This window comes from Micropterus dolomieu, linkage group LG21 (genome assembly GCF_021292245.1).
Source record: "Micropterus dolomieu isolate WLL.071019.BEF.003 ecotype Adirondacks linkage group LG21, ASM2129224v1, whole genome shotgun sequence".
Taxonomy (NCBI): domain Eukaryota; kingdom Metazoa; phylum Chordata; class Actinopteri; order Centrarchiformes; family Centrarchidae; genus Micropterus; species Micropterus dolomieu.
This window is the reverse complement of record NC_060170.1, coordinates 5,995,696-6,023,556: the sequence shown is the minus strand read 5'-3', so window position 1 is coordinate 6,023,556 and position 27,861 is coordinate 5,995,696. Positions and strand designations below refer to the sequence as shown.

Here is a 27,861-nt window from a genome sequence, read left to right as displayed (position 1 = left end):
AGCACAGGTGTGGCCTGCTGTCCTCCCGGAGCCCTTCTCCTCTCTACTGTTTGCGTGACGACATTTCATAGCCTCGTGTAGAAAAACATTGATAAAAAGCAACATATTGTTAGGTTTAACACGCTACCGTTGAAATGAAAGTGCCAGAGGAGGAATTAATGAGCAATATTTTGAAGCGGTTAACGGGCGAGTCTGCACTCCCTGTTTACAGCAACATAGAGAAGTTTAAACGAGGAAAGGACGGCTTGTACTTCGTCGCCGAAGACTTTCATGCAACTGTGAAAAAAAGAGAACTGGTCAACGCCAAGGAAAGGCTGAGAGTGAGTGTTAATTTACATTGTGTGATAGTTTGCTAACATTAGTGTTCAATTCCCCCAGAAGAGAAGCTCCTGTCAAACTCGCTGACTTTAACTAACATTAGCTTGCAATAAGTTAGCTGTTGACTTCCCCGGCTTATCCTGAAACACAACTATTAACGTTAGCTGTAAATTAAACGTTTGTTATAAAAGTTTATCTATTTCAGGAATCTGTTATATTTCACACACCACCATCCATATGACCAACTAGCTGCAGCATAGCATTGATACATTTCAGCCTTAAATGTTTTTTTTTTTTTTTTTTTTCAAGCTCCAAACTGTTCAGCTGAGTTACATTCTTGAGGTCTTAGTAGGATAACCACGTTTAGCTACACGTGGTTTATTTTCATGCTTCTAATCAAGGTGGTTGCAACATGATTATTAAATGCACAGATTTTGCTCAGGGCCAAAATAAGGTTAAAATAAATGCAGGCCTGAATCTTGTTTTAATCGCTCTGTATATGGCAGTAAGCCGGAGACTTTTAAACTTCTAGATTTGTAAATGCAGCTTGGCATGAAGAAAGCAGATATGCTTTATGAAAATAAGTTGATGGATACGTTAAAAGGCTTTTCCTCCATTCTCATATGTCAAACATGTTTGAACTTGGTGTCTGGAAGATGTTAGACTTTGTTATTATAGTATTGTGACAGTAATCATATGTTTTGGGGTATTGACAATTTTGAAAGGGTAAGTGGAACATTTAGCTGGATACCTTTGTTTGAACTGCAACTCTCAAATGTTGACGGGTTGAGAATAACCTCTAAAGACCCGTACTGGCTTTTATTGCTGCACCAGTTTTTGTGTAGAGGCCTATTTATTTGCTGTATAGAAAATTGCAAGAGTTGAAAATTACACGCATACATACAAAAAAGGATGTCAGTACCTTTTTATACCTTTTGCATGATTTGCCTGGTTTTGCAAAACATTAAGAGCTCATATTGTTCACAATGAAGGATGAAGTCAAGACATGTCAAGGCTTCAAACGCTTTGAAATCTTAAGTTATATGGTGTTATTCATCATCATTGTTTGCTTTGTTTGATTGTTACATAACTTCAGAGAGAATTTCATGATTATCTCTTCTGGCACATAGTTAATATGAAACTTCAGCCTCTTTTCTGTGCAGATCAGGAACTTGAACAGCATGTTCTCCCGCTTGAAGCGCATGGTGCCACTAATGCGACCAGACCGTAAGCCCAGCAAAGTGGACACACTTAAAGCTGCGACAGAATACATCCGATTGCTTGTTGCAGTTTTGCAGGACACTGACAGTGTAAGTACTACATTCATCAAGATTCTATCAAATGACGAGTGCCCTCTGCTGTTTTTCAAGGACAGAACTGGCACTTATTTTGAAATGTTGATTAGAGTTATTTTCTATTTCTCAGGATGATGGCAGTGGGACTGATTTCCTAAAGAATGCAATCACTTATGGTCAGACTGAAGGTTTGGGCAATGACCTGTGGAGAATGGATGATGTGAGTGTTTGTTTTGTTTTTTCACCACTGTACAGGTGGTTTGACACTGTAAATCAGCCACGACAATTCTCATGAGGTCTGCCCCACATTCAAGGTGCGCAGGTGGTGATCTTGTCATTGTGTGTCAATATACCTTGCTGCATGTACCTGTGATATTAAACGCTGAGCAAATCCACTGCTAAACCATAAATGTAATGAAAATGAAATGATTCTGATAATATGCATTGCCATTTTTATGTAGGCTATTACTTTGGCTTTACTCCTGCACATTAGATTTACAGTAAAACAATTGCTTTGATGTTCAAGAGATGACTGGGAGCTTTACGGTGTCTGTGAAGATTCTCAGTTGTCAGCAGGTCATAGTTATACAAGGAATTTTAAAATCAAGAACAAGCGTTGGTTGAAGATACTTGAAGACGTTTCACCTTTCATCCAAGAGGTTTCTTCCGTTCTGGGAGAACTGAAGAATATCTTTAAGGGTTAATTCATTGGAACTGTCACGGATTCACTTCAAGCCGAAAGCAAGTGAGTATTTGATAGAAGGATATATATTCATATATTTTCGCTTACATGCTTTTTTGACAGCTGCTGAACATGTCAGAGGAGCGCATGGATGATGGATTCACTTTGCCCCAAGAACAAGTAACAGAGGATGGAGATATGACCAGACTGGTGTTGCAGCATTGTGTTATGCCTGCATACCAGTTCATCATTCAAGTAGCACCTGACCAGACTTCGGTAATTCATTTAACTTTGCAAATATTATTATACCTAATTCTGTGCTTGGTGTTTATCAGCTACATTCCAGCCACATTTCTGACTCTGGCCAGGAAGCTGTTGTGGTGCAGCATTTATGAAGATGGGCTGTTGCCATTGGTTAGGAATTAGTGCTATGCAAACATTTCCCCATTCAGTGTGTCAGTCAAAGGGATAAACCTCAGTCAGGAACTTCATAGACATATATCAGAACATTGGGATCAAACTGTTTATCTGATGCTTGGCTTCTTGCAGGGTGAGAAAACACAGCAACAGCCAAGAAAATGTACACTATAATACAGTCCAATATAACAGTCCTCTGTATTTGCTGACAGTTTCGCAGAAAAGGGTATTCAGCTCTTGCCATTTTCAGGCCATAGTCTGTGGTTTTGCTGTCGCGGTTTTGCCTGACCTTACTGTATAGAGTTTCTGTCCACCCACTTTATGTTGAATTTATTTTATTGTCATGAACTAACAGTTACATCAAAGCAGTGGAACAGAATTAGAAGACATAAAATAGTCAGCTAAAATAGAGGAAATAAATCATCAAAGTAAAATGTAATACTGTAGTTGCCTAGCAAATAATAGTAAAGTGTATAAATTGTAATGTAAACAGTTGTGTAGTAATGCAGTATGTGTATATACATGAGAACAGGTATCCATATACAGTGTATATACTGCAATGGATAAAAGCTTATAAATGGGTAGTAAATAAATATATAAACTCATGTGTATAGTAGGGTGGGCAAAATGAGATTAATCCACAATAATAAAAGGTGGAAATAAATACACATTGACCAACATCAAGGAGCAGTTAGAAGATGCTTTGACTCCACACCTATAATGTATTTTCTCCACCATGAATGGTATGCAGCTCCTTCTTTTACTGAGGAGAAATGGATCTAATTCTAATGTCATTAACGGGTGTGTATGTATTAAAAATTGTTTTTTAACTTTTTCACTTTCGTGAAACATTTTCATACAACAGTTTACAGGTTTGAGCATAGCAAATAGGCTGCCAGTTTCAAAGAAATGCAAATAGTAAATGTCAAGGGAATTCTTGCAGCTGTCAGAGTACGCGCTGTGAAACTATATTATTAACATTCTTTTATCGCCATTGGGTTTTTTATGTGGTATGTTGGCTTGAAATGGTTCACCCCCAAGGCTTTTTATGACAGTTTGCATTTTAGAATAAAAATTAATTATTTATGTTTTTGCTGATTTAGAGCTCACTTAATGACATAATTCGAACAGTGCAAAATTGTGTAACCTTTCAAACTCAAGACAGACAACCTTCATATTCAGGTCTAAAGACAGACAATAAGCAATCAAAAACATGTTTAATTCCTGAAATGATCTGGCAGGAATACGTTACAATTACAACTGGCAATCAGCACGAAGCATTGTGTTCAGTGTAGCCTTAACATCCAGAACGCTCAAACCTTCTTTACAAGTACCTCATCGTCTGATTGGATAATTCAGGGTGAAGAGGTTTGGAAGACACAGTTCCCACACTTGTGTCATTATGCTGTTCACATAATTGCCACGATGCGCTGTTTAGGTTTGAACCTTACTGTGGCTGTCACAAAAGCTGTTGGTCTGGGTAAACAAGCTTTGAACGTGGAAGAAAGACAAGCGATGTCCCCAAGGAACTGAAAAATGTTTGATTGCAAATTAATTATAGTGCAGAAAAATATCAACACTGTAAGAACTCAGTTATAACTTTATTCTTCATTCAACAGATGCCTCAACCCTTCTGAGTGGCGTTTAGCTTGGACCAATATTGGAAACCTATCAGGTTGGGGTTTTTTTTTTTTTTTTTTAAATACATGAATATCAAATTATCAGAAATACACTTTCAGGTAAAATCCAGATTACTGAAATCATACCTAAAGTGAGGAAGATTAACTACTAACACTGTAGGGTGTGAACTAATGTCAAAACATATACTGTCAATATCAGGCAGGTTATATCATGGGTTATAATAATATCAATATTATAATTATTGTTGTTGTTGCTTCTATTTATTAAAATTAATTATTGTAGTGGTGGTGGTGGTAGTAGTGAAAGTACCAGACCCAAATATATAAAATTAAAATAAAATAAATTTATGATTTCATTGCAATTAGCTCCTTCAGATTCAAAATCCGGGTATTTTGCATGCTGGCTCACTACCTTCATAGCTTACTGGGACACTTCAATAGAACAGAGCATCATTAGTTTTATAGCAACTCCTTGGGTCTCATTTATACAACTGTACGTAGAAAAGACTCCTAAAGGTTGCATACGTACAAAACACAGGAAGTGCATGCTCACAAAAATATTCAGATTTATAAATCCATGTGCACGCACGTCCTCCGCCGATTTCCCTTTATAAATCACAATCAATTTGAAATTGGCAAATGTGAGTGAGCTCCTTGTCCGACCCTTTAAACTCCCATAGTTGCGTATAAATTGTCAGTGAAATGCCTGTCATTAATATTAATACATACTGGCTGCATTAAGAAAACGACAGCAAATTCTGATAGAAAAGCTATAAAACGAAATTTAACTCGGTGTGACACTGACATTTGTTTTGGTGACGCTCAGGCATGTTGTTTGGTGGGTAAAACGTGCATATACATGCAACACTTGTGCACCGGAGGAAAGGGGGCACTGGAGCTTCACCCCGTTATAACTGATCTGCAGGAAGGTGCACCACTCCTGAGTAGTGATGGTGGTGGAGGGGAACACATAAATGGAAGATGGGATATCCCAGATACATAATTTGGATTCTCTTGTTTGAAAAGAGAGTAAACCAAATGTCATATCCACATGCTGGCACACAGCCTCTGGCTCAGAAACGCACGTTTCCCGCCCTGTTTTAGATGTACACAGCGTTTATAAATGAGGCCCCTGAGCTATTCCTCCAATGGCAAGTCAACGTGTCTGCATGAAAAAGGCCTATTGCATGATAATGTGTTCTATAAGTAGGCTACTTAATTTTTCCATCCACAATAAATGTTAGTATGTTAATTGACCTATTCATTACTGAACTGTATTTATAGTGTTTAATCCCTGTATCTTCACTGCCGCTGCACGTAGAGGCCCTGACACGTGTTGTTTTCAGTTACTCTGGCTGATTAGACCTCTGCTCAAGTTGAAATGAGGTGTGACTGGTAATTTGCTGAGGTCACTTAACTCTTGCATTGCGAAGTAATTACCCCTCATGCTTTACTTTATAACAATGCTGAAGCACAATGGTTACCACCTTCTTTATTTTTTTTTTGTGATATTCCCACTGATTTTAAAATGTATTCTAACAGTGCCCTCTTCTGGATCACCTGTAACCAAAACTTACAGGGTGTACTGCAAAAACACCGACACAAGTGGTGTTGGTGAACAAGTCACTGTAATTGTGTAATGGAAACTGTTATTTCAGATAAATTAATTAGTTTTTTCTTTTTAGGGGCCTGTTGCTTTGAAGAGAGAAGTTTTCTTGAAGAATGTCATTTGTCTTATTTAATTTTTTGAAATTTAAATTTTGTTATTTTCAATAAATAATAAGTAATGTTAATTTGTCCTTATGATTGAGTGTTGTGTTTGCCATGTGGTCGCATATTAAAAGCTTTAATTTGAGGTATATTTTTCATCACATAACTACCATAGACCATAACAACTGGAAATATCAAAATGCATGAGAAATGTTGTATTGAGTCATTGGTGTTTTCATTTAATCCAGTGTGTCATTTAGGACAGATGAGTAGTATTTAAATTTGCAGTGGTGGAAGAAGTAATCAGATTTTCCAGTTACATTAAAGTAGCAATACCACAGTGGAAGAAAACTCAATTTTAGGTATAAGGCCTGCTTTCAAATGTTAAGATCAAAAGCATGTTTGGTGCCAACATGTTTGGTGATGGTGCCAACTTTATCAAAATTACAAATACTTTATATGCAGAATGGGCCCCTTTCAGATTGGACTGTGTTATATAATTGTAATATTATTATTGATGAGAATAAACAATAGTCTTAGATGATGATACTAAAACCTTTATTTGCAAAGTAAATAGTAAGCTTAGCTTTAGAGTAAGAAGAGTTCCTTCTGAAATGTGTATAAAGTGGCAGAAAATGGAAATACTTGTAGAAGAATGTAAGTTTCTGTTTGAGCACATATGGTGTATAATTGTGTGTGAATGGGTAAATGCCATGTAGTGTAAAAAGCGCTTTGAGTGGTGTAGAAAGGCGTTATACAAATACAAAGCTTTCAGTGAAAGTTACTAATAATTTTCTCCCACTGTTTATTTGTGAAAGTGATTCTCAATTCAGAAAACGTGCTGGCTCTCCTCCATTAGGACAGAAGGTGGCGCCTGTTTAATGTGAAACACTTTTTTGTTTTTTTTTTCTTGAACTAGACCTAGCCAACTAAACCTTTTAGGAGACCGCATCAGAAATCCACCGAGGCTGTACGAAGGCTTTAACATTAACTAAGCGCATTGTTAAGAGTGATCACCACTGTAGTTGCAGTGGGAGGGAGCCCTTGGGTGTCAGACTGTGGACAGGCGTGGCAGTGGGCTGGTCCAGGCGCACTGAGCGATGAAAAACATCAGGGTCCATTGACTCGGGATCAGCTGAGGCCCTGAAGTCTGACAAAGGAAACCTGCAGCTTTGTTGTAATTAACCACATCTGCCTATTCTGAGGATGGCTTAGGGCTGTGGGTGTGCCGCACCCACACAGAAGACACAGAAGACCTGAGGATGCACTAAGGTGAGTACACTACCTGCTAATGTCAGCCTGTGTTTAGTTGACTCGAACAAGGCAATCATGGTGAAATGACTGGGTGTAGTACAAAGTCATCTCTGACGCGTGCATGTGCGGTGTGTGCGAATTTCAGCGATGATATCTCAGCCTTCCTGCCTGGTCTTAACCATGTTGTCGTTGATGCGATGCACCTCGCTCCCTCTGTAAGGACAGACTGATGTTTGTGCTTGTATAAAATGATAAAAACTGCAGTTTTTCGGCGCACAGCACCGTCACCGTATTAATACCCGTGCTTTCGGTTTGTCATTGTGTTGTTCAGATCAAGGCCTGCAGTGAGTGCACGGTCCCATATGCACAGAGTGTGTCGTGTTTTAACAGTGAGATTGCGTCTGTGGTGGCACCGTCTAATCTCTCTCATTAGCGTGCCACTGATGGCTTTTTGTTGTTTTACAGTAGCTCCACCGACCTGTGTTCCTGACGGTCTCAGGATTAAAATGTGGGATATGGGCTGTAGCTTTCTCGGTCATTTGGTCTGCTGGTTTGAAACGAGATGGCGGCTCGGTCCTGTACATACGCAGAAGAGAGCAGTGTTTGCGGCTGCATTTTGCTGGTGCCCATTAGCTCGTCCTCTGCTCTACTGGTGCTGAGGCTGCAGCGCGTGCTAGTGTTGCTAGGCAGCCATGCAGAGCGCGGGCCGTTAGCGCGTGATGGCGCGGAGGATGCTAAAACACATACGAGCTGATCATTCAGGGTGTATTATGGCGCTATACGGTACCCCGCACTCACATGACTGATCAAGAAGCCTGTCCCCTGCATCCTCCCCCTCTGTGCCACAGGACCTTTGGGAGTGCGGTTGATTTTTATCTCCCACAACACAATGGCAGACAGTGGAGCTAGGATGGATTAATCTCTGCCACAGCAGTGCAGAGGTTGATGTTTAAGTCAGTGTTAGTGGAAATTTGTTTTTATCATTAACCCTCTAATGAGTAGTGTCTTGCATATCAAGCCTTTTATTATTCCTACTTAAAATGATGCAGTTATAGAAACTGTATTCATTGCATTATGGCTTGTCCAAGTCTAATCAGCATTTTGCTTTTCTTTTCTTTAGTCAAACACCTTTTTAAAATTGAGTTTGTAGTTACTGAAAATCAAACATGACATTTTGAGGGGCAAGTAAACAAATGTTCGCAAATGGTTAGGGGATATGCAACACAAAGACTTAGTGAGCTATATATTTGCAATTTTTTGGAGTTATTGCATTATCATTGTGCAGTTTCTGTCACATAATAATAATACTCCAATAAGGTTACAATGTTAATTGAATTGTCATTTCACAACATTGTACAATGAAATGCTGGTTTCCTTTATGCTAATCATAATAAGTAAACAAACATATACAAAAATATATACAGTAAATAGTGATAAGTCATAAATAAACTAATTTGCATGGTGGAGTGCTGAGGATGAATTTAAGAGTCTCTCAGCCTAAGGAAAGAAGCTACTAAAGCAGATGCTTCTGTATTTCTTGCCTGACAGCAGCAGGGTGAACAGGCTTTGGCTGGGTGGGTACTGTCTGTGTATCCTTTAGGCACCGCACCTCACCGACATCACTGATGCTCAGTAGATCAGTAACAATGATGTTCTGGGCAGTTTTAATCACCTGCTGCAGATCCCTCTGGTCCTGGGCCATAAACATCCCATGCCAGTTAGTGATGTTTCCAGTAAGGATGCTTTCTATTGCTCCTCTGTAAATAAGTTCATAGTTAATAAAAAAGGAACAGCTTCAAAACTCCCTTGACTTTAATGGACTCCATCACTTGCCTGTGCCTTCAGCTGTTTTTCCATTTGCTCCTTTCTTAAGTGTTTTGTGTATTTTGATATTGTTTATTTACATTTAGTGCCGTCTGCCAAGGTGGAAGCCAACTTTCCCATTAGAGGCTATAGAGAAAGGAAGGTCAATGTGTCCTCCTCCACATAGTCAACAAAATGTATTCTACCTCTTCATTATTCATGCGTTAATACTTTTTCATCTTGTGTATGCTGCGTTTCTGTTAAGCACTCAGTCTGCTAGATGTTTAGAGTTAATGAGTCCATTTATGTGGGGTTGAATACACTAAAGTTGTCCTTGTAAGTTATATACACATGCCATAATAGTAGTAGTGCGGACTTTCTCATTCATTCTCAAACAAGCTAATATGTTAACTTAATAAACTATAAATTTCTATGCCCATGCTGAACACAGCCTGGACACACAGAAACTCCCCTATTTACTGGGAGAAATGCCCAAATGTGAAATAATTGCTGCAAAATATGTCTCCTCATGCCATGAAGTGAGGACAACCAGTGGAACCTCGGACTGATAAATAATTGTACAGATTTTCAAATTATTATTATTTTGATCATTTGATATTTTAGTAATTGTTTCTTTTTTTTAATTATTTTTTTTTAATCAATTATTTAAACATTTGTTTTGTCTATTAATATACACACACACACGTTACTGTTTCATTTATATTTATAATATTTTTTAATATTTTTATTTTTTAACACACACACACATACACACTTACTGTTTTATTTATTTATTTTAATTTTTAATATTTCTTTTTTTTTTTTTAACACAAACACACATACGCTTTGAATACTTTACGCTTTAATTACTTGTTTAATTAAATGTATGGGGTTGATTGATCTTATGTTGTATGTATGATGCTTTGGCAATATTGTTGTTACACATTCATGCCAATAAAGCTAATTTGAATTGAATTGAATTAATATGCTATGACGCCTAAACAAGTCTTGCATTCGATTATAAAGAGTTGTTTACCAAAAAATGAACACATAAATATGATGGGTTAAATGGTAAATGGCTACATTTACTGAGTTGCAGTGAGTTTGAACATTTCAAAGTTTGTGAAACATTTTCAAATAGGTTTAAACAAGATCACAAGTATTTAGCTTTATCTTATTTGGGAAAGCTGTTAGTAAAGGTACTGTTTTTTTCAGACACTATAGTTCATAACTGGTGTGGATTCACTGACCAGCCATTATGACACAAACCTAATGAAAGTGAAGCTAAAGAAAATCAATCCAGAGCTACTTAAGTAATTATACCCCTGTCTGCTTCTCTGCTGCTGGATGTCAGTGCTCAGACACAGACCTTCTAAAACCACTGCAGATTACAGCAGCCAATATGAGCACATGTATATGAAGATAATGTACACCAAAGAAAATCAATGGCCACAGATCTCAGAGCAGAGCAACATTAAATTTGTTGATCGGTGAGTTCTGGTGAAGGATACGACAACAAATAATCTCTGTATAGGTATAAAACTATTAAAACAATCCCCAATCAGCTCCCCAACTTCCTGAGATTTTATGGAACAAAAGTGAGGTGATGATGCATCATGGTCAACCATAAGAGGAGGAGGCAGTGATGGTCGGCCAGCAGCTAGAGCTCTGTGTCTCCCCTTACTCATTAGGACCTGTCCCTGGAGAGAGAGGCTTTCTGTCTGCTTGTCAGCAGCTGTGCTCCGTCTACCCCCCAAGAGAGAGAGTCACATATACTGTGAACCATTGTGAGAGAGAGCTGCTACCTCCGATTTAGGCTTTTGTACAATGACTGCTGCTTTGCATTTAAAATAAAACCTCCAAAACCAAAAACTGACCATCACAATAAAAGGAAAACACCATCTACAGTATCTGAACAGGAGGTTCAATAGAAAGTTGAACAGAGCAGTTTTGCCATGATTATTGTGTTGTTCTGATCTGGGAGCAGTTTGGCTGGTAAACATCATAATGCTTGTATGTCAGTGTATATCTAGGGAGTTTAGTTCATGCTTTAGTGAATGGCTGATGTATTTTGATCTCTGATGTAATGTTTCTTTTGAGTGCAGGAAGCCTGACATTGTCGGGATAAAGTGCACCGTTTTATCCAGAAACTCCATTAAAGGTTTAGTCATCTGTCAGAGTTTCACGAGTGTAATGCACAGAGATTTAGTAATGCACAAGGATCTGATGTAACTTTCTTCCATGCTATTGGAAAGAGCATCTTAAGCTTGCCCTGGATGTTAGGGACGTGAGGGATGGGATTTACAATGGATGTGATCAGGGATGAGCACACAGTTATGTAGCAGTGATGCAACTAATCAAGTAAGTAATTGAGTCAGTTAGTGAGATGTAGCACAGGAGAGAGGGTGTGGTGTGTTTAGGACCTTATCTGCTCTCTGCAGCTGTGTGTGTGTGTGTGTGTGTGCACGCAAGAGAGTTGAGCATGTTTTATTTGGGGAGTGGCCAGCTCTTTTCGGAAGATCCTTACAGTAACTCTTCACTCTTTCTCCAATTACCGAGCCCTATCACTAGCTAACTTCCTGTTCTGACGCTGCTGTCTGCATGTGAGCTCTTACTGCTAATGCTGCATTTTCTATATCTCTGCACTTCCACTGGCCAGTACCCTGAGGAATACAGCATCGTTCATTTGAGGGTAGGTTTTTCATCTTAATGCTGCCATTTGGAAATGTAAAGAAATCAAGTCTTAATGTGCAGTCTAATATATAATGTTTATTTTTAGTACTTGCCAACAGGAAACACAGCTTTGATGTTAATGCAAGATACAAAATGATTTGCTCAGGGTTTAATTGTCCACAAGTGAGCGTATTGATTGAAGGTAACAATTATTGAATGTTTGATCATCTTTGTTGGATCTCATTATGGTTTTTAACTCTCTCTGGGCTGATGTGCACCACTGGATCTTAAGGCAGGGGCTTTTGTGAACTCATGAAATTATATTATACGCTCAGTAAGATTAGAAATATGCTGCTCACTGCACTTCTTCCATTTTCACATTTACTTACATTTCTTAGTTAAAGCCATTATGGCAATGACCTTTTCATCCAGGATTATGGCTGCTGCTTTAGGAGCTTATGGCTAGTATAATTAGAATTGTTCATAAATTCCAACTTAATTTCATAGTCATTTTTGTATGTAAAATCTATAAATAAATACATCTCTTTTTAGGGATATCTGCCCCATCCCCATTGTAATGTGTGTTGACCTTATTCGCCCTCCTTCGGTTCATTTCATCTTGAGCACGAACAGGAAGTAATGCCTTGAAACATATTTTCTGAATACAAACTGTGTCAAAAAACAAACTGTATCACAATCCATGATGGAAGCTCAACACTTGCTGTGTTGTTGGCTTGTTGTGTGCTGTGTTAGCATCATCATCAGGTTTGTTGGACATCCACAGGCCCCTTTAGACTCCTGCTATAAGGAGAGGCAGGTCCAGTTGCCATGTACTCCATTAATACAATAAGTGGGCAACTTATAATGTGTTTCTGATTTCCAGTGTGTCACGATGTGCCTCCTGGCTGATCTCCAGCCGTTCTCAAGCTGAATTCACTGTGTTTTCCTGTCTTGTAAATAAACTGTATCTCATCTGTATGTTTGAATAGGGCAGTAAATATATTGTTTTATCAAATGTACAACAACACATTTACTGCCTTATTTAAACACCAAATTGCACTGTATATGGATGTCTTGGAAGTTTAGTAATCCAAAATCTGGCTAAATGCTGGTTCAGGTCACCTGTACCTGCCATTGTTGCTCAAACAATGTCTTTAGGTAAAGTTTAGTTGATGTTTTTACTCAATGCTATAAAGTAAAGAAAAAGTCCTTGGACACTGAACCCCACTGAAGTTGCTTGCCATGGCAGCTCTGTAGCCATCGGGGGCAGGGGTGTGTGTAAATGAGAGCACTTTGTCCATTAAGATTTCTCAAATATCTGTATTAATGAGAGATGCAGATGTAGAGTAAAGTAGATGAGAATATTGGTACCACTGTCATATCTGTACTATAAATATGAAGATACAGCCAACAGCTGGTTAGCTTAGCTTAGTACAAAGACTGGAAACAGGGAAAATGGCTTGCTAGCTTGGCAACCAGGGCGGGTCCCGCTCCAGGAAGTTATTGGGCCTGACCAAGAGATAGCCTGGGACACCTGTACAACCACAGCTTGTCATTTTTTTCACTCATAGCCATTTCCTGTTTAATATTGACATTCTTTACTTACAGTTCTCCCCACCCACCCCTGGTTGTACACCCACTGCAAAACAGTAGAAGATGAGCAAGTCCCCCACTCCCAAAGGCACCCCGGTGCAGCGCAGCCCCAGTGATGGGGTCCCTGAGGGCCTCCAGTCTCCTCAACATTCCACACCTGGCTCTGGGCCCCAGCATAAGAAGCGGATCTCAAGCCTCCTTCAGAGTCCGGTGAGATGGCTTTTTGTCTGTGTGTCAGCTTTATTGTCTGTCTTTTTCCTTTTCCTTTGTCATTCTGTGTCTCCGCTCCTCTAGATGTGGTTATCTCCTCACATTAGTACAAAAATACAGAAATGTCCTATACATAGTTGCTTTAATTCTTTATGAAACTGAAAGTATTTGTAGTGAGTGGTCTGGTTATACACGTATGTGTTGATATATTAATATCTGTGTCTGTGTGTCTGTAGTCATTCAGGGAGGAGCTAGATGTGCTGATCCAGGAACAGATGAAGAAGGGTGGCAGCTCATCCAACCTATGGGCACTGAGACAGCTGGCTGATTTTATGGCCTCACATGGCTCTCCGGCCGCCCTGCCCGTCTCCCCTTCTAGTATGTGCACAAGACGTTTAAATAAACATGCTACCATATACAGTGACATTTTAGGCCTGGTATTCTATTACTTGTCCCATTGTTTCATTGTTGCCATTTTTAGCAACAACTTTCTATTGTTTACGCTCTCTGTTGTTACACTGTTATATTTTATTATTATGCTTAGCCACAAGAACTGTGACTGGTCGGCTTCATAGCATCGCATTTCCTCCTAGCCCCCAGGAAGCCCTGTGCTTTGAAGCCAATGCTCGTGTTGGGGGGGGGTTATGTCTTTGTGTGTGGACAGCTCAGCCTCTGACTGATCTCAGAACTTACCAGTGTATGTTGTCTCTATACATTCATTAGTTGGAGTCATTTTGATACGCACTTTAAGTTTAAACATTTTCAATATTTGTTAAGGTGTGTTTTCCTGCAAAGGCACCCAGTGCGTTGAGTTTGAACTCGCCTGTAGATACTACTGTATACTGCAGATGTATCTATCTTCTTCATTGTTAGCTTGATTATTCGGCTTCCATTATAACCTTGTTAGCCTCACATACACTCACAATCACTCACAGGAAGTCACTAGTCCGTTTTAATTAATAAATAACCAGAGCATCCAAAGATGACGATGAAGTGGGCATGTGACTTCTTTGTCCTATAATGTTTCTGGGTCTTTCATTGTTAACCGTGGGTCCACTGTTAGGCAATCAACTTAATCCAGATGTTATTTTCATTTTTACATCAGCTGTTTATCATATCCAAAAGTAAAGATGTAATCAGATTCCACCTTCCTCCCCGATGATGGGTGACGCTTGTCTTGCACATGTGACTTATGACGGTAATTAGTGGCTGCATTCCATTTACGCAGCTGTAGCTGGTGTTGTGCATAGTTGCTCACTGGCACACTAAAAGGTAGAAATGTGATCGATCCCTCACAAAGAGCATCATGGGATAGTAAGATGGGCAGGCTGTGCAAATTAAGTAAAGTTAACCAAATAATAGTGTATTTGTTGACAATATATTTCAATTGCAGGCTTTTTTATTCATCCACATAAAACCTCATTCCAAATTTGCAAATTCAGAAAAATCTACTGTACAAGTATTATAAGAGTGTGGATGACAAGCAACTAATTGGGGGCGATGTGAGGTCACCAAAGCCTGTGTGCTAATCATAATGGTAAATGTTGAAGTCGCCCTGCCTAGTCAGAGGGAGAAGTACGGGTTTTTAGAGCTTTGAGGATATAGTATAACTGAATGCTTCATCAGACTAAAATACACTTGCTTAAGCTTCATTGCAAATAAATGATCATTTTCATCAGACAACAGAACAAGGAAAAAACATGTCCATGATGTTCAGAAAACCAAAAGAAAATGACTTAGACCAGTCATTATCCATAAATGCCATTACCCTATGCTGAAATGTGTACCTTTTTTAAATAATCAGCCACTCTCCTACTTACCTTTTTTTTTTGTCTGCAGACTATCATCTTCACTGCACTCTCTCCGTCTCTGTCTGATCTGTCTTCCTCCCACAGACATGATGATGGTGACACCCATCAATGACCTGCATGGCTGGGAGCCTGGCAGCATGGTGAAGGGCGAGAGGTTGATGCGCTGCAAGCTGGCCAGCGTCCACCGCCTGTTTGACCTCTTCGGCTGGGCCCAGATCAACCGCACTCGTCTAACTGTTAGTTCCACTATCTTAAGATCAGCCTTGGTCAGCAGTTTTCTGTGGAAGTCTAGCTCAAATTTGAGTTGATCAGGCTGGTTTGATGCAGCACATACAAGTTTTTCATTTGTTTCTTACAAAACCAGCCTAATTAACTCATTAACAAGTAGTGGAGGGAGGTAAAGTGAACTATAGAGCAGTAGAGAGAAAGAAAGTGCTGAACAGGGGCAGAAAGATATTTGTCACCTGTGATCAGTAACCATCTAAGTTTCCGTTTAAGTGCAAATTTAAAAACTGCCAAGTTTAAGGGACAGGCTTTGACACAATATGTTTACATGCAGCTTTACTCTTCCTCCCTGACAGCTGCGTGTTAGTAAAGAACAGGAACACTTCTTGGTTCTTCCTGACGGCCTGGCCTACAGCGAGGTGACCGGGTCCAGTCTGGTGAGTAAGACTAGTCACAGTCAGGATATAGGTTGCACATACACTCTGGATTACTGTGTGATGTACAGTATTCTTGTATATATTATTTTTAAATTTAATGATTAATCATTTAGTCTTTAATATGTCCAGAAAACAGTGAAAAATGTCTCACTATTACATCTTCAAATTGTTATTTTGTGTGACAAACAAACCAAATCTCAAAGATATCTTGCTATATACCAAAAACAAAAGCAGCAAATCCTAACTTTTAAAAAGCTTGAGCCAGGGAATAGATCAGTTTTCCTTGATAATTGACTTAAACTACTAATATTCTGCCAATTGAATGAACAGTTACTCGACTGATTGTTTCAGTTGTAATTATTAGTAAAATAATTTTCTTGGGTTTTAACAGTTTCAGTGTTTAATGGTCTACTCTTGCTCTTTGAGACAGATTTTCTCCCTAACAATAAGAGAGTAGAAGGAAACAAGTGAATACTGGTGACCATCATTAAAAATGAAAACCTTACAAATGTTGACTGCTGGCAGTTTCATTCACAACTTAGCATTCAAGAAACCCACATGAGGGGGGGGGATAACAAGGATTGGAGAAGTTGTACTGCATCATCATAATGCTTGTCAACAATACGTTTGAATTTGAAGCTGGCTTAAAGTCCAAGAAAAAATGCATGAGTATAAAAACTGCTTTTTTATGACAAATGCCACTTATGTTATAATTAGTTCCAGACGAATATCACTGGTGTACACACGTTACAGAACCGATGATGACTTTGCTTCTAGAAGAACTGTGCATATCTGATTTGGAAGCAGTACTGCCAGATCTGAGTTTTCTGAGAAACACATGCAGGCGGTGCTGTGTGGTTTTCTAGGTAAAGGTGAACATCCTGGGTGAGGTGGTGGAGAAGGGCAGCACCAACCTCGGCGTGGACACAGAGATTTTCAGCCTGCACTCGGCCATCTACTCGGCCCGGCCAGATGTCCGCTGTCTGCTTCACCTCCACACACCGGCCACTGCTGCGGTGAGTCAGCCTGGGCTTGTGCCTGCAGACACCATTACGCCTCTGCTGGTGACGTCCAGACACACATGGAAGAATGAGAGATTTAATAATAACACATTTTAGATCACTGGTGATTAACAAAGTTGGATATTATTCTGTAGTTTTTTCAGCAATTTCAGCGTCGCCTTGTTCTGTGTAAGTCTGATAACATGACATCACTGTCCAGCGTGGATTTGCTTGTAGAGCACATTGTGACTTCACCTTTGTGAATATGAGTCTGTCTCATGACCTTCACTGCCTCGACTGACGGCTAACTGTCTCCAGGTTTCAGCTATGAAGTGCGGCCTCCTGCCTCTGTCCCATGAGGCTCTGCTGGTGGGTGATGTGGCTTATTACGACTACAATGGAGTCATGGAGGAGGAGGAGGACAGAGTGGAGCTGCAGAAGAGCCTGGGGCCAACCTGTAAGGTGAGACGACGTGGATATCATAACCTGTTTAATCAGTTACTGCTCCCACATGGATTGCTGCAGCTTTGAACACTGGATTAATTACTGAAGCTGGTGCACCTGCTTAGATCCTTATTCCACAGTGACATTTCTCAATCACCTGCAGCTGTTATAAGGTGGTTTTATTCTCCTGCATAAATGTTGATTTCTCTATGTGTAGGTTCTGGTGCTAAGGAATCATGGCATTGTGGCTCTGGGGGAATCTGTGGAGGAGGCTTTCTACACCATCTACCACATCCAGGCTGCCTGCCAGATCCAGGTAGTACACACACAGGCACGCTGTACTGACTAACAGCTGACATACTGGAGACAAAGTGCTGCAACTGCGTGTGTGTGAGTGGGAGACTGAGCTGGCATGTGTATATAAAGTATACGCACCAGTCTTACACCTGGGCAGTTGTCCTTCTCTTGATACCCTTTCACTGTAATTCAGCCAGCAGCTCTGCACTGCAGTATAATACGCTACAGTCGTTTGCCAACGAGACACTGCAGTAATCCTACAGGACCAGCAGTGGCCTGTAAGGAAGCAGATACATGACTGTAAGGTCGTTTATTCTTCAAATCTATGGAGGTTGCTGTGTTATATTTTCTCCTCTCACAGTAAATATGGCGTACATGCTGCTGAACAAGGCACTATGCTGGTTTGAATTTAAATCTGTGTATGAAGTACCGAGTTGCTGAAAGAGAAAATGAGCTCTGTAACTCATTCCTGAATTTAAAAATCTTTTTTTGTCAGGTGTCGGCTTTGTGCTGTGCCGGTGGTGAACAGAACCTGATTCTGCTGGACCGGACCACCCATAAACCCAACGTAGCCGGCACCGTGGGCTGGGCTGGCTCCACCTTTGGGCCCCTGCACAAGAGCCGCGTCGGCGAGCATGAGTTTGAAGCCCTCATGAGAACTCTGGATAACTTGGTAGGCAACAGTTATACTGACGAGAAACGTGTACAGTGACGATTGACTTCCCCAGTTTTACACTTGAAGTTCACTTTACTCGTCATGAAGAGTGCTAATCAGTCTATGAACGCAGGTGTATAATATCATGAGGGAGCTTTCTAAAGTCTTTGAAAATAAACCTGATCAGGGGCGTCAAGGGCATGGAGCGTTGAGTTTGAAAGGCATTTACCAGGCAGGACAAATGAAAGATGCTATTGAGGCGCATTATAGGTACTGTATGATTCAGTGTTTTTGGAGCTTAACCTACAAACTGAAAAAAAAAGTCAAGATCTCTCACTCTCTGCTGCACTGATTTGAAACACTGTTTTGTTTTGTTTTTTATTTATTTTAAATGTGTCTCCTGCAACTCTCCCATCATTGCAGTGCGATACTAATTTGCTCGATGGCCCCTTTTTTAATATTTGCTTGAATTTAGAGGGTTTCAAAGTTTGACTCCTTCATTTGTGTGGGAGGTTTGCTGATTCACAAACACTTCATCTAACCAGCTCCCTGTGGCTGCCGCTCCTTTTACCGCTCCTCCCTTGCAATTTTAAAAACTGACCCCCAAACAAAAAGCACAGAAAATGTCCATACATACTGTGTAGACTAGCTTTTATAGAACATTAGTTCCATATCATATTTACTATTGTCCAAGTTGTAAATAACATTCACGTCTACATCCAACTACGACTGTGTAACTTTTCTGATACTATCCCACTAAGTGCCTGAAAAGACAAATGACTATTAATGCCTCACATCAGCTGAAGTCCTTTAAGGTACTTTAAACCCAAACGTAGCTCGATATTCTTAACCCTCCAACTTTGCAATCCTACACCAGTCTTGAGTTGTCCAATGATGTGAACGCCAGTCTTAAAACATAGGAATCTTTTCTTATCTCTACCATCTATCCTGTATCATGTGAATGCAGCATAAGCGCTGTGACAAACACTTCTCCATTTCCTGTAGCTGCTTCACAATAATAGCAAGAAAGCCTTTTTGTGGTTTCTGATGGAAAGCTTTTAATGTAAAGCAGCAGCATGAAATGTTTGCATCAGCAATAATAGTTAAAATCCACAGAAAATGCATTACACAGGTTCTACTAAACATAATGAGACTTACTTTCTCTCTCATCACCTACACAATCAGACCAGTTAAAGGTTTGAGTTAAAGACAAAAGATTGATACCACTCATATCTGGCCATTAAATATATAACTACAGCCACCAAGCAGTTAGCTTAGCCTAGCATAAATACTGGAAATATGGGAAAACAGCTAGCTTCACTCTGTCTGCAGGTAACAAAACCCACCTACCCGCTCCTCTGAAACTCACTTATTATATCTTATTTGTTTAATCCGTACGAAAACAGAAAACTCCAAGTTGTGGTTTAACGGGGGTCTTTCCTTGTTGCCTTGCTACCTCACAGTGACAATAAGACTCTCCAAAAAATCACAGCCATGATATAGTCCCACAACTAGTTTTTACACTTCAGTTTTTGTACAAATGAAACAAACAAAATATAATGTGTATAAATCAGTGTGCTGGTAGGCAGATTTTGTTACAGTCAAGAAATTTATACTACATATGTCCCACAAGTGACACAGCTGTTAAGAGACCATAAAGGAAATGCACATGATTACAATTTGACATGGCATGGTGCAGTAAAGGTGTGTTGTAGCACACCGCTGGAAAGGGGAGTTGATGTTGTCTGCAGCATGTATACACCCTAAAGCTTCTTTCTTCTGTTGTTTTGCAGGGCTACCGCACAGGATACGCCTACCGCTTCCCTGTGCTGCTGGAGCGAACGCGGACACGGAGAGAGGTGGAAGTGCCTGCAACCGCCACAGCTTTCCACCAGTTTGATGACGACGGAGTCCACCCGGCTCTCAGGCAGCATCCCTTTGCCCAGCGCCAGCAGCAGGAGAGGACTCGATGGCTCAACACCCCCAACACCTACCAAAAAGTTAGCCAGGAGCAAGCCAGCCCGGGACATCGCAGCACTGTGAGGCTCTGGGAATCAGTACTTTTGATTTATTGAACATATCATGGTATAGAGAAGAGTTCAGCATGGTCTAAAATAAAGTTGCAGACCAGACATTGTGATGGTTGTAACTGTAGTTCAAAAACGTTGTAGACAATGTAGCATTGTGGGCACTGTGACATAAAAGTTATATAATGTGTCCCGCTCAAAGAGAGAGGGTTAGGTAGCTGTCGGTGGTGATATGTACATGTATGTACAAAGAAATGTATAAAGAGGCTGGAGAGCAGAGAAATCAGAACTGGGGGGAGATTAAAGTGAGCTATGAGGAGGAAAGGAAGAAACGTCTTGAAGCTTGTCAATATTTGGAGCTACATTTTAAGACGATGACTATGAAACATAATAATTAACTAACCATCTGATGATTAGAAAATAAATTGGTTATATTTGATCAACCAAGAGTACTTCTGTATCCAAAATCAACGTCTTTCTCTCTGATCCATGAGGAAATTGATGTGCACTGTGGAGCGTTTGTTTTTACTTCCCTGTACCTCAGAGAAAAGATGAAGCAGAGCTGCAGTGATGAGGCCTTTACAGGCAAAAACAATATGAGACTGGGGGTCTTACATCAGTGGGAGGAGCTTGGCTCTCCCTTTCTGTTTTCTCTCCTCCTCAGTCCCTCCCACCCTCCTCTCTCTCTCCTCTTCTCTGCATTGCAGGGGAAAGCCCACTGCTCTGTGATGACTACTGCAGTGCAGAGTGTGCCCTCTGGTGGACAAACACCCAGATTGTCAAAGCTGCTTTAAAACAAACTTTATAAGGGGGGGGGGGGGGGGGGGGGGGGAATCTAAATTTTCTTTTAAAGTGAATTATGAGATATTGTTTTGACTTTTGCTTGCCCTTAGTGGTTGAAGACAGAAGAGGTGACACAAGCCGGCAGCACATCCATCAAGATGGAGAATCCAAACCAGTTTGTGCCTCTCTTCACCAACCCTCAAGAGGTGATTGAGACACGAAACAAGGTAACTTTTTTCTCGCTTTTGGGCTTTTCGCTCACCCACAATTTTCTGCAAACTGTCACATGAATCACAAATGTTATTCAGGAATTTATTTATTGTCAATCATCAGATCCGACAACAGAATCGGCAGGACATGAAGACCGCAGGACCACAGTCTCAGGTCCTCGCCAGCGTTATAACAGTTGACAGTCCTCCGGTAAGCTGCAGTCTCACTGCTTGCCAAACATCTGTCTCTTTTCCTTTCCACGTCCTCCTCTTGAGCTGCAAAGTTAAAAGCTGTGTCTCTGCTTGTCTGTTAGTCTCCAGTCAGCCCACCTCAAGTCCCACCCGAGCCAGAACCTCCCAATCCCTTCAACCAGCTGACAGACCAGGAGCTAGAGGAGTACCGCAAGGAGGTGCAGAGGAAACAGGATGGAGGGACCGATGGTAAGATTAATTCAACTCAACTCGTCTGTGTCATTCTTAACCATACAACTGCAGTACTGTTATAGTAAAAGTAGACGTTTATTCCTAAATTTACAACTACATTTAGTCCTTAAAGCAGTTTTAGAAAATAGATTACCAGTTATTTCCATGCTTTATATAAATAAGTATGTGGGGGACAACATTACACCCATACGTGATAGTTGAACATGACGGTCCAAAAACCAAATGTAATAATCAGATGCAATAGCCTCCACTCTTCTGGTCTCAGATGTTTAGACCCTTGTGTCAGGGATCTGCTCCCATTCAGCCACAAGAGCTTAGTGATGGGTGATGAGACCTGTCTCAATGAATTCTCAGCGTAGTTTCATGAGGAAAGTTGGCTTTGGCTGGGTAGCCAACTGGAAAGGCTGGTGCTCAATGTGTCCAATATAGCGTGTTAGCTAGCTGGTTATCAATGACTGTTTTGAACTAAGCTAGCTAGTTAGACCACCACCATGAAGTTGTCATTTATTTTATCAAGTGATTGGAGATAAAAGAAGCTTAATATATCTATTTACCCTCCTTTTTAATTATCTAACCAACTGCATTATATTGATGTATGTTTGCTTCATCTACTAACCTTTTACTGTCTTTTACTGTGTCTGCATACTTTTGGTGGCTCTATAAAGGCAGCTTACCCCTCACTTTCACAATAAATGCATTGCACACTTTCTAACTTAAAGGTGCTGTGTTTAAATACTAATATAGGCTGTGAATTTCAAATTAAAAGTTCTACCAGTTTTCACGTACTCCACCATCCATCATTGTAAGAAATGTTGCTCTCTTTGTGCTGTCTTCTCCATTGTGTGTAAATCATGCAGCAGATTTCCTGCATAAGTCGTGTTGTAAAATGTAAAATGCAGTACAGCTGCTGATAGACTTATAATATATATACATTTTAGTCTTTCACTAAAATGTATATATATTATAAGTTAAAGTACTTTCACAGCACCATTAAGAAAACTTGATTTCACTTCTGATGCTCATGTAAACTGTGTTCGCTTTGCCTCACAAATCTAACTTCCTGCACAATTGAACCCTCACTGTCCTTCACTGTGTGTGTGTGTGTGTGTGTGTGTGTGTGTGTGTGTGTGTGTGTTTGTGTAAATAGAGGAGGAGGTGGCAAATGACAAGGAGTCTCCCCCAGCTACCTCTCCAACAAAGGGCCCTCCACCAAGCCACCCTCCCCTCTCAGGTGAGGCTTGGCAGAGTGCTGACTGTTTGCCCTGCTTGCCTTGCCCGCTGCCTATCTGCTCCGCAGCCTCATGGACTCATGTGCTTCTGCCCTGTCCTGCTTCAAATGCTCACTGGCAACCGTGTTAAACCTCCACATGTGCAGCTGATTTCTGGTCTCTGTTTAGTTAAAACACAGAAGGCCTTGTAGTTTAGAAGTATGCTTCGTTATTATTTCTTTCATTCTGTTTAAATATAATAGTCACAATACAGAAATATATGTTTTTGCAAGTACTAACCAAAGCATTCGCAGTACAGAAATATAGACATTAGGGGGAGCAATTATTGAGATGATTATACAGTAGGTAGTACATTGAAGCGGGCTGCGGATAAAGAGGACCTCTGGGTAATCCACAGACCTCACTGCAGAGAGTTTTCATTTGAACCATTTTCTACAGAAGAAAGAGTCCTTATGAAAACCGTTGACAGCATGTTCTGTGGACTAGAAAGTTAACTCATTCACCTCTGGTAGTACCAGTGATCTTTACATGTTAGATACCTAAAGGTGGTAGCCTGGGAAGCAGACGTATCTGCCGAGCTCATGTTTCATTTGCTCTGGCAGATACGTCTGGTCCCCCTTCCCATTCAGACAGATCTCCACCTGTTTTTGTTTTTTTCTTGCTTGAAAACAACCCAGCACCACCCCAACTTGCCAGCTTGCGTTTGCTACGTCACACATTTCATTGCTCTGATTGGTTGTAGGTCTTCCAGTTGTGTCTGTTTTGGTCTTCTCCTGTTGATAAAGCCCCATGGAAAAAGGAAAATGATCGGAGTTTCCACACTTTTGGGAATTTAGGCCCCATCCACACTACCTTTAAAAACGGAGATTCAAAACAAATATGATCCCCGTCCACACCAGCGTTTTAGCTGCGTATCAGAGTAACTACAGACAAAGAATCCGACAAGATTTTTTTTGCATGGACTGATAACGAGCTGGGACTGTTACTGACTGTAACGCGGGAGTTAAAAGCGACTGTGGGGGTGGGAAACAGACTGGGAGTTGTCGCAAAGTAAATGGTGACATGCACAGTACAAGCGTAGCTTAAGTGTTATTTGCACGGTACAAATATTTTAATAAAAATACTAAATCAAAAACTCTGTCAGTAGCATTGTGTTTCTGCTTTGCATAACTTATAAAACTCAATCAGAGCACCAAACGTGAGTGTCTGCGTTATCGTTTCTAAAGTCCTCCTTTTTTGCCCGTCTGCACTAAAACGCTCTTCGGAGTTTTAAAACGGGAAATGGGGTCGCAGCGTTTTCAAACTTCTCTGTTTTAGGTCTTCATTTTCACTGTTTAGTCTGGACAAGAGGTGCAAACGTAGCAAAAGGTCTCAGTTTTAAAACAAAAAGGTAGTAGTGTGAATGGGGCCTTAGTCTGGCGATGCCAGGCTATAAAGGCGCAACATGGGGTGTCAGGTTTTTTAGGCAAATGTAATTGATCTTTCTCATGAAGGACATTTTGATTTCACGTAGCAGGAAATACAGGTTCAACTCATAGCATAAATAATGGCTCTGGTACAGCTCTGCCAGCCAGATTTGCTCTGGAAGTGGCTAAATGTAATGCAGACATTATATTATTGGTTATACTTGTGTAAGTCAAAATGTCTGGTACACGTCTGTTGCCACATTTCAGCTCATTGTAGGGAAATCAATTTGTCTCTGTACCTACTGTATCTGTTGTACTCTCTCCCTCTGTATCTGTCTGTCCTTTTCTGTGTTACTTCTCACTGATTCATAGGGCACACTTCTGGTGCTTTGGTCTTGACTCACTAGTAAGTACAGAGAAACAGTATGACAGCCCATTTTCTATTTCACACTAAGCAAGCATGTCCATCTGCAGTGACACGCCTAGCATGTGGCTTTGCGGCTCCACCCCACACAAGGCTCTCTGTCTTGTTGCTGAACTTTCTTTGTACCTTTTCTTTTTTTTAAATCATGGAGCAGAAGAGGCAAAGACCGAGTCTCCAGCCATACAGAACGGAGGTGAGGAGGAGAAGCAGACGACGGAGGAACTGGAGAAGGGGATGAAGGCTCTCACAACCAACGACACCTCCTCCACACCTGCTGCTCCGCCCGCCAAACCACAAGGTGGCACCCCAGAGGGCTCGCCCTCCAAGTCCCCATCCAAGAAGAAGAAGAAGTTCAAACCGCCGTCGTTCCTGAAAAAGAGCAAGAAGCAGAAGGAGAAAGCAGAAACCTGAGGCGCTCAGACACACCAGACCTCGGTGAAATACTACTGTGAAACATTTCTTAGTGTATGACGGAGTAGCAGATGAGTTCACCACATCAGATGTATTGAAACGCAGTCTGTTAAGATGTCAGTCACAGACATGGTGTACTAAATTGCCTCTCAAATACTTTACTCACTAACGCCGGTACTCACTGATTTGATCTATGTGGTGATTCATCTTAAGCAGGTTAAAACACACTGATAATTATTTTCACATACTATTTGACCCTGGTCGGACACAACATTTTGACGCACTACTTTATGTCTCTCGCACGCACACACACGCACGCACACACGCACACACACAGTCCCTGTATTACTTGTGTCTTATTTTCACCTGCTGTGCTATCAAACCATTACTTAACTTTACTGTATAGGCAGTCAAACATGTTCCTTTACAAACCTGGGATTACTAGCGTGGTCCTGTCCACTTGCCACTCAGAATTTGTTTCATACCATTTATAAAAAAATCCACTATTTGCCAGACGCGTTGGAAATTTAAGTTTCCTTAAATTATGCACCCCTTATACATGTATAGGCACTTGACATATGTATATTGGCATTCTAGTATTTGTTCATCATCATAGGCATCTTCTCGTCATGATTTGGTTCTAATTATATCAAGATAGATGTTGCAGGTAAACTATGTGAGCACAGGTGTGCAGTACATGTAGAAATATACTGATAGCTACTGATTGTGCTCTTCTGATCGCTGGTGTTTGTGTAAAACTATCAGCCTAACGACATAAATACAGCAGGGACGAGAAAGGGAAAAGAAAGCGGGGAAAATATACCGGCTCGCAACAAAACACAAGCCGCTATAAATGCCACTATAACCCCAAAAAAGGAAAAGAAAGAAGCAAAGTATTTGTTGCTTGCCAGTGCAGTTTGAAACCCAGTAATAGCAGATACTGAAGGTACTAAACATTCCACTTTTCTCATTTTCTTTCAAATGTATGTGTGCAAAATGCCTCTAAACAGTTGTGATTGTTTTCCGTTTTAACCAGTAGCTGTTATCAAAATGCTGACGTGTGATGTTTGCTCATTGTTATAATTTATTTTATATTAGAATGTGTAAGTGAGTGTTGCAAGGTTCCCATGTATCCGTCATTAAAGATCAAGTTTGATTTAAACCAACTGGACGTCTAGTTTGTCTGTCTTTCTCTGATCGATTAGCTTGCACTTCTTTTGCTTTTGCTGCTACAAATGTAAAAGTAGCCTTGCTGAGTGAAAAGACTTGCCACAAAATTGCAAAAGGCAAATTTATACTCTGGAAGATGGACAGTATAATCAATTTTGTTTGTGTAAATAATTTTCGCTGACCAGGTAGCATACGGTTGCTTACACATACATACGCTTTAATCTCCTATACACAGACATTATTATTGCAATTATCAACTAATACATAGTATTATGTAATATTAGTTTCTGTATTTACAAATAGTTGTTTTTATATTTTATTTCTATCAATAGTTTGAGTACTATCCATTATTAGCTGATGCTGGAGTTTGGACCCAACAGGGGCTTTCTTTTTCTTCTCCCTGAATTTTATCTGTCAACTCTGTGTGCCATATGAGGCTGGGGGCCCAAATCAGTTCTTTTCTGTTCAGGAAATATTACACAGAAAATAACAGTACCATTTCAAACTTCTGATTGGGTTGGCAGCTGACAAAGCTGCCCGCCATGAATGTGAACAACAATATTCGCTAATAGAATAAAAGTGATAATGAAATAAAGAAATAATATATACTGTAGGCTAAATATAAATAATATGTTGAGAAAAGTGAAACTTTATCCACCTTCACACATACATACACACACACACACACACACACACATACATACATACATACATATATATATATATATACACACACACACAGTGGGGAGAACAAGTATTTGATACGCTGCTGATTTTGCAGGTTTTCCTACTTACAAAGCATGTAGAGGTTTTATCATAGGTACATTTCAACTGTGAAAACAAAAATGCAGAAAATCACATTGTATGATTTTTAAATAATTAATTTGCATTTTATTACATGACATAAGTATTTGATACATCAGAAAAGCAGAACTTAATATTTGGTACAGAAACCTTTGTTTGCAATTACAGAGATCATGTAGTTTCCTGTAGTTCTTGACCAGGTTTGCACACACTGTAGCAGGGATTTTGGCCCACTCCTCCATACAGACCTTCTATTCTTTATAAATTAGAGTAGAATAAACAAAACAAAACAAAAAAAAATACTACTTTATTAATCCACATGGGGAAATTAATCTTCTAATTAAATCTTCTCCCATTCAAACACCTCATATACAAACACACAGCCATGCTGGAGGAGCCTGAGGGCACAATGTCACGAGCTTGCATCTGATCTTGACTCTCAATCATTTTGCCAGATTTGGGTGCCATCTGGCCAGGTATTCGGACTGG

At 40.2% G+C, this 27,861-nt stretch overlaps 2 protein-coding genes across 5 annotated transcripts; both read left to right on the top strand.

The window, feature by feature from the left end:
* On the top strand, positions 1 to 6,145 carry figla (folliculogenesis specific bHLH transcription factor). Its single transcript, XM_046033820.1, has 6 exons — positions 1 to 320; positions 1,482 to 1,628; positions 1,744 to 1,833; positions 2,419 to 2,571; positions 4,332 to 4,387; positions 6,038 to 6,145. Exons 1-5 carry the CDS (start codon positions 135 to 137, stop codon positions 4,347 to 4,349), a joined length of 594 nt encoding a protein of 197 aa, XP_045889776.1. The 5' UTR covers positions 1 to 134; the 3' UTR covers positions 4,350 to 4,387; positions 6,038 to 6,145.
* An 872-nt stretch (positions 6,146 to 7,017) lies between these two features.
* On the top strand, positions 7,018 to 26,564 carry add2 (adducin 2 (beta)). 4 transcript variants are annotated; one of them, XM_046035815.1, is made up of 15 exons: positions 7,018 to 7,334; positions 13,401 to 13,595; positions 13,832 to 13,973; positions 15,491 to 15,642; positions 15,988 to 16,068; positions 16,935 to 17,084; positions 17,388 to 17,531; positions 17,731 to 17,829; positions 18,307 to 18,483; positions 20,259 to 20,504; positions 21,386 to 21,502; positions 21,609 to 21,695; positions 21,799 to 21,925; positions 23,076 to 23,159; positions 25,142 to 26,564. In XM_046035815.1, exons 2-15 carry the CDS (start codon positions 13,449 to 13,451, stop codon positions 25,396 to 25,398), a joined length of 2,010 nt encoding a protein of 669 aa, XP_045891771.1. In that variant the 5' UTR covers positions 7,018 to 7,334; positions 13,401 to 13,448; the 3' UTR covers positions 25,399 to 26,564. The 4 variants fall into 4 exon arrangements, with proteins under 4 accessions (XP_045891771.1, XP_045891773.1, XP_045891772.1 ...); XM_046035816.1 differs by lacking the exon at positions 7,018 to 7,334 and adding an exon at positions 11,681 to 11,811; XM_046035817.1 differs by lacking the exon at positions 23,076 to 23,159.
* The last annotated feature ends 1,297 nt before the right edge of the window (positions 26,565 to 27,861 follow it).

What these genes read in the sequence shown, in the direction of transcription:
- add2 (XM_046035815.1), top strand. Translation starts at nt 13,449, where the DNA reads ATGAGCAAGTCCCCCACTCCCAAAGGCACCCCGGTGCAGCGCAGCCCC. An exon ending in AGGTGACCGGGTCCAGTCTG is followed by an intron (nt 16,069 to 16,934) that starts GTGAGTAAGACT and finishes GTGGTTTTCTAG; the next exon opens with GTAAAGGTGAACATCCTGGG. An exon ending in TAACAGTTGACAGTCCTCCG is followed by an intron (nt 21,696 to 21,798) that starts GTAAGCTGCAGT and finishes CTTGTCTGTTAG; the next exon opens with TCTCCAGTCAGCCCACCTCA.
- figla (XM_046033820.1), top strand. Translation starts at nt 135, where the DNA reads ATGAAAGTGCCAGAGGAGGAATTAATGAGCAATATTTTGAAGCGGTTA. An exon ending in ACGCCAAGGAAAGGCTGAGA is followed by an intron (nt 321 to 1,481) that starts GTGAGTGTTAAT and finishes TTTTCTGTGCAG; the next exon opens with ATCAGGAACTTGAACAGCAT. An exon ending in ACCTGTGGAGAATGGATGAT is followed by an intron (nt 1,834 to 2,418) that starts GTGAGTGTTTGT and finishes CTTTTTTGACAG; the next exon opens with CTGCTGAACATGTCAGAGGA.